General features: G+C 39.8%; 4 protein-coding genes across 4 annotated transcripts; 2 read left to right on the top strand and 2 right to left on the bottom strand.

Moving 5' to 3' along the window:
* The first annotated feature begins 6 nt into the window (after positions 1-6).
* Positions 7-2229, top strand: PHYBLDRAFT_178183 (hypothetical protein). The gene is made up of 8 exons (XM_018437964.1): positions 7-57; positions 110-129; positions 251-296; positions 385-968; positions 1047-1304; positions 1362-1430; positions 1499-1715; positions 1806-2229. Exons 1-8 carry the CDS (start codon positions 48-50, stop codon positions 2090-2092), a joined length of 1491 nt encoding a protein of 496 aa, XP_018286672.1. The 5' UTR covers positions 7-47; the 3' UTR covers positions 2093-2229.
* A 22-nt stretch (positions 2230-2251) lies between these two features.
* PHYBLDRAFT_188617 (transcription factor E2F/dimerization partner) lies at positions 2252-4029 on the bottom strand. The gene is made up of 3 exons (XM_018439536.1): positions 3568-4029; positions 3438-3488; positions 2252-3363 (listed from the first exon to the last, which is right to left on the bottom strand). The coding sequence occupies exons 1-3, from the start codon at positions 3979-3981 to the stop codon at positions 2833-2835; spliced, it is 996 nt and encodes a 331-aa protein (XP_018286671.1). The 5' UTR covers positions 3982-4029; the 3' UTR covers positions 2252-2832.
* Positions 4030-5824: 1795 nt separating this feature from the next.
* Positions 5825-8399, bottom strand: PHYBLDRAFT_156320 (hypothetical protein; the record flags this gene model as incomplete). Its single annotated transcript, XM_018433481.1, has 8 exons — positions 5825-6754; positions 6835-6929; positions 7044-7179; positions 7252-7614; positions 7672-7780; positions 7869-7915; positions 8012-8239; positions 8286-8399. The coding sequence occupies 8 exons, from the start codon at positions 8397-8399 to the stop codon at positions 5825-5827; spliced, it is 2022 nt and encodes a 673-aa protein (XP_018286670.1).
* A 2809-nt stretch (positions 8400-11208) lies between these two features.
* PHYBLDRAFT_117165 (hypothetical protein) lies at positions 11209-12435 on the top strand (the record flags this gene model as incomplete). The annotated part of the gene is made up of 1 exon (XM_018428568.1): positions 11209-12435. The coding sequence occupies one exon, from the start codon at positions 11209-11211 to the stop codon at positions 12433-12435; it is 1227 nt and encodes a 408-aa protein (XP_018286669.1).
* Positions 12436-12446: the final 11 nt, after the last annotated feature.

The following is a 12446-nucleotide window of genomic DNA, read 5'->3' as shown; positions in this document are numbered from 1 at the left end:
CTCTCATTTTTTTTTATCTTTCAAAAAAAAAACAATATTCATTTACAATGACAACAAGTAAGTCATCAACAAAACTCAAAAAGATTACCCCTCTAATACCTTGGCTTAGATCTTCGTATCGCTTGTGTGGTATGAACAAAAGTCTCTTTTATCTATATAGAAAATAATTAGAAATACCATCGTTTTTTTTTCTGTTTAGTAAAATAGGAATGTGTAATTATTTTTCTGACATGCCAACCCTCCATCTTAGATGGTAGGACTGCCTGCCAGAGGAAAGACTTACATTGCTCAAAAGGGTAGGTTACTGTGACACTGAAAGAATCAAATTGTCTAAAAACAAAGTATATTGTGCACCTTTTTATTATTTTTCTTACATAACAATAGTCTGTCGCTACCTGACATGGCTAGGAATCAACACCAAAGTATTTAATGTCGGAAACTATCGTCGTCAACTTCACGGAGCCAACCTCTGCCATACATTCTTTGACCCCCATAATGAGGTTGGCCAGCAACAACGTAGAGAAGCAGCCGACGCTGCACTGCATGACATGATCCGGTGGTTCAATGAGGACCAGGGTATTGTAGCTATCTATGATGCCACAAACAGCACCCACGAACGTCGACAGTGGATCCACGACAAATTGGCCAAGGAAGATACTCAGGTGTTTTTCATTGAAAGTATCTGCCAGGATGAAGAGTTGATTGTGGCAAATATCAAGGACGTCAAGCTTTCTTCACCCGATTATGCCAATGTGGATCCTGCCCTGGCTGCCGATGACTTTAAAGCCCGAATTGAGCATTACAAAGAGCAATATGAAACAATCACTGAGAAAGACTTTACATACATCAAGCTTATCAACGTCGGCAGTCAGGTTGTTATTAACCTTGTGAAGGGCTATCTTGAGTCTCGAATTGTGTACTATCTTATGAATCTCCACATTGTGCCTCGAAAAATCTACATGAGCCGAGTAAGTTGATTTTTAATACAAAAAAAAATACAAAAAATACACGTGCCACTGTACTCATGTTTTTGCGGGAATTATTAGCACGGTGAGTCTGCTTACAACTTGAGTGGAAAACTCGGAGGTGACTCTTACCTTTCCCCAAGAGGCGAAATGTATGCAATCAAATTACCGGACCTGATCAATGAGCATCTTGGAAACAAACCCTTGACAGTCTGGACCTCTACCATGAAGCGTACTATCCAGACTGCTGAGGGTCTGATGTACCCCAAGCTGCAGTGGAAGGCTCTTGACGAGCTTGATGCGGGTGTGTGCGATGGTATGACCTATGAAGAGATTGAGGTAAGATTTAGGATGCTTGATGCTTGATGAGGTCTAAAGCTAATGATATCAATATAGGAAAAATATCCCGAAGACTATGCCAATCGAGACGAAGACAAATTCAACTACCGATACAGGGGCGGAGAGGTATATTAAAAGAATTTACTATATGTTTAAATTACTAATACAAATCAACAACAATAACAACAACAAAGTCTTATCGCGATGTCGTGCTTCGTCTAGAACCTGTCATTATGGACCTTGAACGCCAAGAGAACATTTTGATTATTGGACACCAAGCCATTCTAAGATGTATATACGCATATTTTATGAACCACAGCCATGAAGACCTTCCCTATCTCAAGATTCCATTACACACATTAATTGAACTCACTCCAAAGGCCTATGGATGTGAAGAGAAACGCTTCAAAGGTAAGATTATAAATAAATGCATAATACATATATGAAATATGTCAAATAAAAAAAAAGAATGTTAAAAATAACACGCCATTTCTATTTTAGTGGATATTGAGGCTGTAGATACCCATCGAGCCAAACCTACAGCTCGGGCCAACTCTATCCGTAAGAAGCCTGCGGGTGACACGAGTTCCATAGAGGGAAAGAAGGGTGGTCTTAAGCTTAAACTCCCGCCTGTTGGTGCAAGCGGTGAGATTATCAAAGAACCCATGAGCCCATTGATTCCCATTAGCCCCAAATTGTTCCCACAGCCAAAAGGAGCCAAATCTTCTTTGTTGAACAGTCCAATTGAGCCTGATATGAGTACATTTAATTTGGAAGACAAAAATTAAAAACCCTTTCTTTTTTTTTTTAAAAAAAAAAAAAAAAGAAATCAAAAAACTTAACAAAATCTACTTATTAATATTAACAAGAAATTAATAAATTAATAATTAATTAATTAATAAACAAACAAACAAACAAAAGAGATAATTTGAGACCGTGTTTTATATATCTTTATATGAATTATACGCTTTGATCGTTTGTGTGTGCTTTATTTGATATAGAATATGAATTGGTATATGAATTTGTGTGTGTGTATATGTACGTATGAGTGTTTGTGTGTGATTTATAAGCTAATAATTGTGTGCATGCGCGTGAAGTATATATGGCAAATGGAATATGAATGTGTTAAAGAAAGCATAATATATAACAAGGTGAATTTTTTGTAAAAAGAAAAAAAAGAAAGGAAAACAAATTACCGAATTTTCAATAAATAAATAAAAATGAAAGGAAAATGAATAATAAATAATAATGAAAAAAAAGAGTGCTTTTGGGTTGATAATAGATAGGTTGGTTTTGCATGAATAAAAGATAAGTGAAGGGTTTGGGGGGTAGAAAAGGAACTATATACGAAAAATAAATAAATAGATGAGAAGGGTTCAAAAAAGAGAGAAATGGGTTGTGTAATAAATCTTAGTGAATATGAATGTGATGAGTTGCGAATTCATTGTGAATTCGATTTGGCTTTTTTTTTTGGTGATTTTTTTAGTGGTTTTTGTTTTGTTTTTTTGATTGATTTTTTTTCTTTGGCTTAGGAGACAAGGCTAACAGGAGAAAGAACGGAAGGGGTGGGCTCAGGCAGATACTTATACCAGGACTGGTCAGGGAGCCAGATGGCTGGGTGAGAAGAAAAGGGAAGATCGATGGAGTCAAGGATGTCATAGATAGGGTACTTGGACATTTTGCCTTCGCAGCTGATCTCGTTGTTGTATCCAGTTGTCAGATTGATAGGCAATTCTGAAATGATGGACTGGTCGGGAGGAGGTGATTTTTGGTTGCGATGAATGAGCTGTCTAATCTTGACATATTGGCCAACCTTATTGGTAAGTTGGCGGGTGGTCTGCTGTTTGCGAGAAATGAGCTCGGCCTGAAGTAATTCTTCTTGTTCAATTTGCTGTTGAAGTTGCTTTGCACGATCACCAGCCTCAGAAGACGATTTGAGGGAGGATGGGATTCCGAGCCATTTGATTTCTTTTTTATTTTTGGTGATGATATTCATTGCCATGAGAACGTTCAGGGCATCGTAGACTCTACGGCGAATATTCTTCTGATCGTAGACATGCTAATAAAAATACAAGAGTAAGAAGATCATGTCTACAAAACATTCGCCTTTGCTTTCTTTAAATATATATTTACCTCGTCTCCAGGGTTCAAGGCTTGGATATCTTTGGCCAATTGATCAGCTACCTGTAAATCACAAATCACAAAATGTTAGACTATTTTTTTTTGTAAAAAAAAAAGTTTCCAAATTCTTTGATTTACTTGCCTCATTATAAGTCGTGACGCCTTTAGCTTCAACCTTGTCACACACCTGTTTGCTAAAGTGACGGAGGCCCTTTGTTGCGCGTGGAAGGTCAAGTGAAGAAGGGGGGGATTTACGCTTCTTGAGTGGTTGGTCTACCGAATTGCAGGGTCTTCCTCTCTTTATAGACAGGAGAACAGGGTTGCTAAAATGAGACTGGTAGTTGGACAAATTCTCTTCCTCATCAAGACGGCGTAGCTCAGGGTCCGAGTTGAGCAGAGAGGCAATAGAGGCCTTGCGAACGGAGTGAATGGCTTTCTGAGGGGAAGGGAAAGTGGCTGGTGGCGACAAGGGACTATTGGTGAGAGGACTGGTGGCGGGAGTGAGGATGTGCTCAATCGACGGAAGGGACTTTTGGTTATTTCTGGGAGTGAACATGGTTTTTTTTTCTGGTTTTTTGGTTGAGGTTGAGAGAGAAGGAGAGTTGTAAGGAAGGAAGATGTGATTGAATACAAAAGGACATTTTATGCGAAAGTGTTGTTTATATACTAGTTTTTTTTTTTAAAAAAAATATTATAGATTATATGGTTAGTAAACCAAGTTACTCTTGGAATTCGATTACAGCAGCTTTAATTCACTTGGTATCATGTCTTGGTCAATACAAGAGCCAAACTAGGAAGATTTCTATTATTTATTTTTTTACTATTTAACCTTTACACTGTGACAGCAATGGATGTAGACATTGTGATATTGAATAAACTCAATAATTTATATAAAAACTGTATATATTTTATATGTCACAGCCTCGGAATTAACCTCCGTTCAACGCTGTCAAACCTAGACATGTTATAGACATTTGATCCAAACGTGCAAGTCAATAAAAGCAGCCTGCATTTACAAATCTCCGACCAAAAATGCTCGACAAAGTAGCCTAGATACCACTCCCCTGAGCTACTGCATATTCCACGCGAGCCTTTGAATTTAGATAATATAAATCAACAAAAAAAGCAAAGAAGAAGTATTTTGTCTAGATTTCCAAGCGCGTTGTATCAACTGAACACAAACAGACTGGTTTGCATGTTATTTTGACGGTACACCGAAACACAACTGCATTGTCTTCCCGCATGTATATTAAGTAATAACTATATGTCTATTATATTCCCCCGTCAGTCCGTTCATATTTTTGTCCTTCCACCTCACCTTTCTTTCTTTTTTTAAAAAAATAAAAAATAAACTCAATTTTTTTTTTTAAAAAAAATGTTCTTTTAGAATATTGTGTATACTTCCTTAACTTCAATTCGATTCGATTCAATCCAATTCAATTCGATTCGATTCGATTCAGTTTAATGTAATTCGATTCAACTCGTTTCAATTCGGCTTGACTCGACTCAACTCAATTCAATTCAATTCAATTCAATTCAATTCAATTCAATTCAATTCAATTCAATTCAACATGTTTAATATATTATATTGTTCCTTTTCTATACACATATATATATTAGAAGTTATTCTTTAATCACAATCTATATTGCGTATATACATATTATGAAGTGGGCAGTATTTTGGCTGAGCATAACAGTAGGTTTTGGATGAGTTTATTTCTTTATTTCTTTTCTTTTTCTTGTCTAACATTCGTTGGGTATATTTAAGCAATATTGTACCTTTAGGGAAGGAAACACAAAGCGTAGAACAGGCTTGTCTCTTGTATTCTCTGTTCTTATTTTCTTTGCAGCCTTCTTGTTGAACAGTTATTTTTTAAATATATTCTTTCACATGATTCTTTGTAGACCACCTTGTATTATTATTATTTTTAACTAAAAAAAAATTAGATCGCAGCAGGGTCAGTGCATTCATCTATCAACAGAAACCCACACGCTCTCCACATGAAAAATCATGCTTTATTTTAGCGCACATACTTTTTCCCTTCATCTTTTCTCCCTCGCTATTCAATAGCGCGTGTATTCAATAACTTGGTTTGAGTAACATACGCTCATTACATCCTTCTGTGCTTAATACCTTGCTTTCAAAACAAATTTAAACATATTTAAATTCGATCCAGTACTCATTCAGCTAATAGCTTATAATATTAATAATAATAATAATAATAATAATAATAATAATAATAGTAGTAGTAGTAGTAGTAATAATAATATATGATATTATTAAAAAAAAGGCAGATACATAAACAACAAAACAAAATAGCAAGCACACCACAGCACACCACAGCACCATAGCACAACATAGCACAAACAAATAAATCCCTCTTATTTTTTTTCTCTGGTTAACGAAGTCTACCATGTACGGTCGACACCTTGACCATGGAAAATACACCTAAAATCACAAAACCCAAGAACATTATTGCGGTAGGTAAAAATAACTCCTGTGTCACAAATCCGGTAGTTGTACAATTTTTATGTGTTACGTGCTCTTTATCCTGTTGTTGTTCCTGCTGCTGTTGTTGTTGTTGTTGTTGTTGTTGTTGTTGTTGTTGTTGTTGTTGCGAAGAAACTCCGTTAAGTTTAATGTCGTGCGGTTGGGATGGTCGTCCGTGGGTGGCCAACTCAGTCTTATCCAAGCCTAAAGCACCGCAGTCCACACTATCGTTACTTTTTACTTCATCCGTGTTCGTGTTCATGTTCGTGTTCGTGGCGCGTGGGTAGTTGACAAACAGGCGTACTCTGTCAAGACCTAGTTTTTGACCTAGCACAATGGCCTCTACAAGGTCGCTGTCATGAGTCATCAGAACCTTGTCATTTTCATCGTCCAGATAGGCAAGTGTAAGCCCTTCAACCGGAACTCCATCAGATATTTTGCGGAATACATTATCGTAAATTGCAGACAGATTAGCTCCGCCGGATCTGAACCGATAAACATTTGAATCCCATTCAAATTTGAACAAAAAAGTGCCCTGAGTATTCGAAGACACGGTAGAGTGAAGGTCTGAATGGAGGTCTGAATGGAGGTCATAGTTGAGGTCCGAGACTTGAAATACTGAAGCATAGGCAGACTGGTATGACCGACTAGGCTCAAGTGGGACAATTGCTGTTGGCATGGGTGACATAGGTGACCTACCAGACTGAGGTATTCCGTCGGATACAGCCGAAGTCTCGGTTGGTCCTTCAATTCTTGTTCTTGTTGATAATGCTGCTAATGGTGAGACCCTATCTCTCCAGAATTTGGGTACTTCGGTACCTTCTACAGCTGTGTGGATCTATTCCAAACCAAGCCATAATTAAAAAAAAAATTAACTTCTTTCTTTTATAGGTCTTTAATAAACCTAAAATATGTTACCTGTTCAAGCACAGCCCCCGTCAGACCCAGAACATCCACTAAACCAACTGTGGTATTCTCTCCGTCAATGACTGGTAAATGAAGATAGTTTCCATCTATACAGCAAATACATACATACATGTTAAATAATTAGATTTTTATTGGTTTAACGATCCAAAAATAGCACACCATAATGGTGTCTTTATTTGAGTTTTGTTTTTTTTCTTTACATTTCATCTTCTTTAGTCCCTCAATTAAACTTAATGAAGAGGAAGCAATGTCCGGGCGTGGTGTCATAACTCGCACAACTGAACAATCTGCAGGAATTAAACCGGCTGCAATTACTCTTAAAACAATATCCTTTGACTATCCGGAATGGTTAAAACATATATGAGAGCCAAACAAATAAAATAAGATAAACAAAAATGTGATACTTGCAGTAATAATCCCGGCTAGTCCTCTAGAATCAACAACCACACAGGCAGTTGTTTGATACTCTTTCATAAGTTTAGCAACGGTATCTACATGAGTCTTGGCTGAGACCTGCACCGGAACAGAGGGTGTCATAACACTAGCCAGATCCGAGCAGATTCGCTTGGGCCTCCCCGACTCGGCCAAAGCGTTCGTTGGCTGAGGTGAAAGCGGACTTGGGGATCCGTTACCATCCGCAGCTTCCTGACTCAAGGTATCAATCGGCTTGCAAGGAGGACTAAACGAGCGCTCTAGTTTATCTAGGGATTCATTAAGACATTGCGTGATATCGAGCAAACCAAACACGTCTCCTTCATCATTGCATACAGGCTAATAAACAAATCCTGTCAGCCGAAAAATAGTCACAGAGTACAAAAGTAGTCCTACCAAGTGACGAAAGCCCCGAGACACCATCAGCTGGAGTGCATCCTGTGCAGACGTATCTGAGGTGACACACATGGGGTTTCTTGTAGTTATCTCAGAAACCAAGATGGCCCTAGCGTAAAGTGTTCATCTTTTTTTCTGTTCTGGTGCTCTTACGCTTTGTCTTGCTTTGCTTTACATTTCTGTTTTTTTTTATTTACCTTGGATCTTTGTCTTCTCCAACAACTCGATATGTGATGTCCTTTGCCTTTATATATATATAATAGTAATAGTAATCGACATGAATAAAGACACCATTGTTGCTTTTATCTTCTTGGCTTTCATGCTTAGTAGTTCAACTTACTGTAAATAGACCACTCAATCTCTCTTCTTCATCAACCACCAATACACAGTCGCATCTTTTTGCAGCCATCAATTGTGCAGCCTCTATTACTGTCATGGTCTCTTTTACTGTCAGAGCCTGAGATGGCTGAAGACAAGATACAGTCCCAGCAACCTTTTTGGTCTGGCGAGCCCTAGGTAGTCCTGACTTCTTGCGCGATAGTTCCTGCTCAATCTTCTTCCGAATGGCCTGTGTACACTATAAGGACCCTGGTTTGCCATCACCTTTGTCTTACCTCATCTTTTCGTGACTGCCGCTGCCGGCTAGGAACCGGCAAGTTTGACTCGGTTTCGGTATTTTGGGAACAGCTTGTTCTGATAAAGCGTCTTGTTTGGCTAGACACAGACATTGGAAATATCTTGAAAAGAAGAGAAGAAAGAAAGAGAGAAAGAGAGAAAGAAAAAAGAGGAAGCAAAAGGTGAATTCAAAAGAGAAAACTAGCCAAAACACAAATGCTACCTCCTTGATCTTCTATTATTTTTATATATGTATATATGTATATATGTATGTATGTGTGGGTACATTTCGTCAAAGTGCTTGGCTTTGTAAATCAAGGGGTTTGAGGGGGAAAAGGGGTTCTTTGGGCGCTACTATTTTTTTTTCACTGTTACTGGATTTTCAATCTATTCTTGGGACAATTATCCTGCCTATCTGACTTCGCCAGTTGGTCATTTTTTTCTGTTCGTTGTTATTATTGTTTTTGGGTTTTGGTTTTGTTTTACTTGTCAATATGTTTCAAGGTTTGAAAGTTAGATTTTAACTGGTCGGTTTAGTATTCATTTCCTTTGGATTCTCTCGGGTAAACCACAATTTCCAACCTCTTCCGTAAAACTAGCCAATCATAACACCCAAATCCATGGACGTCAGAATAATGAGAAGCCCGTCGCATTTTATTTATTTTTGACTCAAAATAAAGGGCCGATGTGGAACTGTTAGGAAGAAGAAAAAAAGGGAATTATAAACCTAGCAGTCAATAAAGAACAGCGTACCTCAAAAATAACACTTCTTTGTTATTATTCTCCAAACTCTTCATGTACGGAGCTAAAGGAACCTCCACTATATTAAATACCGTCACCCGTCAGGGAGTGATCGCAAAGCAGCTCTCAGGTGCCAATGCTGCTCCTAAAGCTTCCACATTCCTCTCTTCAATCTCCTCCCGCAATGTCACAACTGCCAAACTACCCTACACCACTCGTGCTTCTGCCCAGTACAAACAAACTTCTTCAGACACAAATGACAACAATACCAACACTTTCCAACCTACGAAGCCCTGGATCACAAAACGTGCAAAACCTCAGAATCGCTTCCGACAGAACATTTCACCAAATGACAAACGTACAGCGATCGAGGGAGCTGCTCTTAATCGCGAGCCTAACCCCAGAGAAGTAATCGATGCATTTGTTGCCAGTAAGAAGTCCGATGCAGAGATCCCAGCACAGACCTACGAAGCCGTCCTAAATGCCTACAGTCGAATTCAGGTACCAAACCTTCCTTTGGTTCCCATGATGAACGTCTATTCAGAAATGATCGCAAAGGATATCAAACTCTCCTCGAAATCCTACACTCTCTTAATCAATTCACTTTGTATGAGAGATTCACAAGTTAAGAAAATCTTAAGCATGCTCCATCGTCAGAGTGTACGCAATGGAGCACCTGTTTCTGGTATCAAAGAGCTCGAAAGTGAAAAAAATATCGAGCAAGCTTTGGCTCTCTTTGACCGAGCAGTTGCAGAACGTGCTACAGGAGCCTTTAAGATTGAGACTTACAACCGACTCTTGTATGTCCTGGCTCTCCACAACAATATTACTGACGGTATGTACATCTACGAGCAGCTCGAGCAGAACCATCGTATCCGACCTGACAGCAGTACATTTGAGGCATTGATGCTATTGTTTGGCGGAGCCAAGAGACTCCCTGCCGTTCAAGAATGTTTTGCGGAATACAAAATGGTCCAAGATAATTTACCAAAACATGATCCTGCTCAAGTTTACAACTCTCTGTGCTGTGCATATGTTCGTGCCGACGATATTCCCAAGGCTCTTGATGTACTAGAGAATCTGATGGTGAAAGATGGACTTGGAGCGAGCATTGTAAGCTACAACAAGATCATTCGTTCCATGTGTCGTCAGGGACAGCTTGAGACTGCCGTAGCCCTTGTCGACAAACTCGCCACTACCCCCACACTTCCTGATCCAAACACCGACACATACGGTAACTTATTGAGTGGCTACTGTGAAGCCCTGGACATCGAGCACGCAAATGAGACATACTCGCAGCTCATGAAAACCGACATTTCCCGCCAATTTGGACACTTGGCTGACTATATCCATTTGTGTATCAAGAAAGAGGAGCCTGAGAGGGCTTTATCTGTTCTCAAGGAGATCTGTGGGCGTGGAATTATTTTGGATGCCAACATGACCCGTGCTGTTGTTGACGGATTTATCGCCAAGGGAGACCCTTCCAAGACTGTTAGTGTTTTTAAAGAGCTATTGGACATGTACTCCAGCACACATTTTGTAAACAGCAGCTCCCCATACTTTGGAATACTCTGGAATACTCTTCGTTCATGTTCTGATATTATTACTGCCAGCTCAGTAATGAAGATTGGAGAAAAGTACCATGTTCACCCGGTCGGTCCCGATGCCAACCATTATCTTGATCTTTATGCAAAGGCTAAGACTGACAGTGATATCTGGGCTGCCTTTTCCAAAGATATCGACTCCTCTGTCTATTCCCGTCTGTTTAATATTACGTTTTGCACTGAAAAGACCAGCCGTGATTTCTCAGACCAGGTGATGACACTTTTGGAGGATATGCGTCAGTTCGGTATCAAGCCCGACGTTAGTCTCAATATGCGCGTGATCATGCGCTTTAAAAAAAACAACGACAGTGAAGGACTTGCTCGCTGGCAAGAAGCCGTGGCACCATACAAGGATTCATTTGAGGAAGAAATCTCCAACAAAACCAAATCTGAAACAATTGACACAGTCGATGGCTCCATCATAGTCCCAGAATCCCGTGTGACTCTCACAGCAGATATTCTCTCTGGAAAGGCATTAGAGGCAGCCATCGAAAACCGCTCAGCCGATGCATTGCGTATTCTTGAAGAAGATATCATTAAAACTGGACAGATCCCAACCCCGGAGGCTGTACGCGATATGATCCAGTATGCTACAAAGAAAGGAGATATTGAACTGGTTAAGAAGATTTATGATTCCACTCAGGTTCCATTCAAGCGACTCGACAAACACAGCTATTTCAGATCAACCCAGACTATTGACAATGCCATGATGATTGCCTATTCTCGCTCAAAGAACTTCCCTATGGCTAAGCAGTTTTACAACAAGATCCGTCAACAAACCACGTTCCCTAATGCCGATGCTTATGGTGCTTACCTTGTGTGTGTCTGTGAAAATACCGCTGATGAATTTGCCGAGTCCATGAATATCTATGAGGAAGCCAAGCTAAACGGTGTCCGCCCAACTGTCTATTTTTACAATGTCATTATTTCCAAGCTGGCCAAGTGCCGCAAGGGAGACACCGCCCTGAGCCTGTTTGATGAAATGAAGAACTTTGGAATTACTCCCAATTCTATTACTTATGCAAGTGTTGTATCTGCCTGTGTTCGCTGCAGTTTTGAAACAAGTGCTGTCAAGTACTTTAACGAGATGTTACGTTCTCCCAACTACCAGCCCCGTATTGGTGTGTTCAATAGCATGATCCAGTTCTACGTCCAACAGCACCCAAATCGTGAAAAGGCCCTCGAGTATATGCGCCTCCTCAACCAGAACATGCTCAAGCCTACTGCCCACACTTACCGCTTGCTGATTGAAGCATACGCCAACATTCCTGCCTATGATATGATTACTGCCCATGGTTTTATTGCTGAGATGCAGAAGCATGGTGTTCAACCTAATGCCAGCCACTACGCCACTCTTATTCAATCTTATGGCTGTCTGCACCGGGATGTTTCCTCGGCCATGGCTGTTTACAACGAGATGAAGAAGGCTGGCGTACCGGCTGATAATACCGTCCACCAAGTTCTTTTGAGTACCTTTATCGAGAATAATGAAGTTTCTCGAGCTGAGGAATATTACCAAAACATGTTGGCCAGTGGGAAATCCTCGTCACCTTACATTGAAAACCTGTTTATCACATGCTATGGCGAACAAAAGCAGCTTGATAAGGCCGAAGCTGTGTTCGGAAAAATGGTAGATCATGCAGCCGGTTCTAAAAGTGTAGTCCGTGAACCAAGCACATATATTGCTATGGTGAACGCTTACCAGGCAAACAACGCCCGCGACAAAGCGCAGGAGGTTGTAGAACAGATGCGTGCTCGTCAGCTACCAGTTAAGCTGATAAAGCGTGTTCAGGAATTGATATAAAAAAAGGAAGA

This window comes from Phycomyces blakesleeanus, assembly GCF_001638985.1.
Source record: "Phycomyces blakesleeanus NRRL 1555(-) unplaced genomic scaffold PHYBLscaffold_24, whole genome shotgun sequence".
In the NCBI taxonomy this organism is placed as follows: domain Eukaryota; kingdom Fungi; phylum Mucoromycota; class Mucoromycetes; order Mucorales; family Phycomycetaceae; genus Phycomyces; species Phycomyces blakesleeanus.
This window is presented reverse-complemented; position numbering and strand designations above follow the sequence as displayed.

Excerpts from the sequence above, each read along its gene's own strand:
- PHYBLDRAFT_178183 (XM_018437964.1), top strand. Across the intron at positions 130-250 it reads ATCTTCGTATCGCTTGTGTG|ATGGTAGGACTGCCTGCCAG; the intron begins GTATGAACAAAA and ends CCTCCATCTTAG. Across the intron at positions 1,305-1,361 it reads TGACCTATGAAGAGATTGAG|GAAAAATATCCCGAAGACTA; the intron begins GTAAGATTTAGG and ends ATATCAATATAG.
- PHYBLDRAFT_188617 (XM_018439536.1), bottom strand. The coding sequence starts at position 3,981 with ATGTTCACTCCCAGAAATAACCAAAAGTCCCTTCCGTCGATTGAGCAC. Across the intron at positions 3,489-3,567 it reads GCGTCACGACTTATAATGAG|GTAGCTGATCAATTGGCCAA; the intron begins GCAAGTAAATCA and ends TGTGATTTACAG. Across the intron at positions 3,364-3,437 it reads CCTTGAACCCTGGAGACGAG|CATGTCTACGATCAGAAGAA; the intron begins GTAAATATATAT and ends TATTTTTATTAG.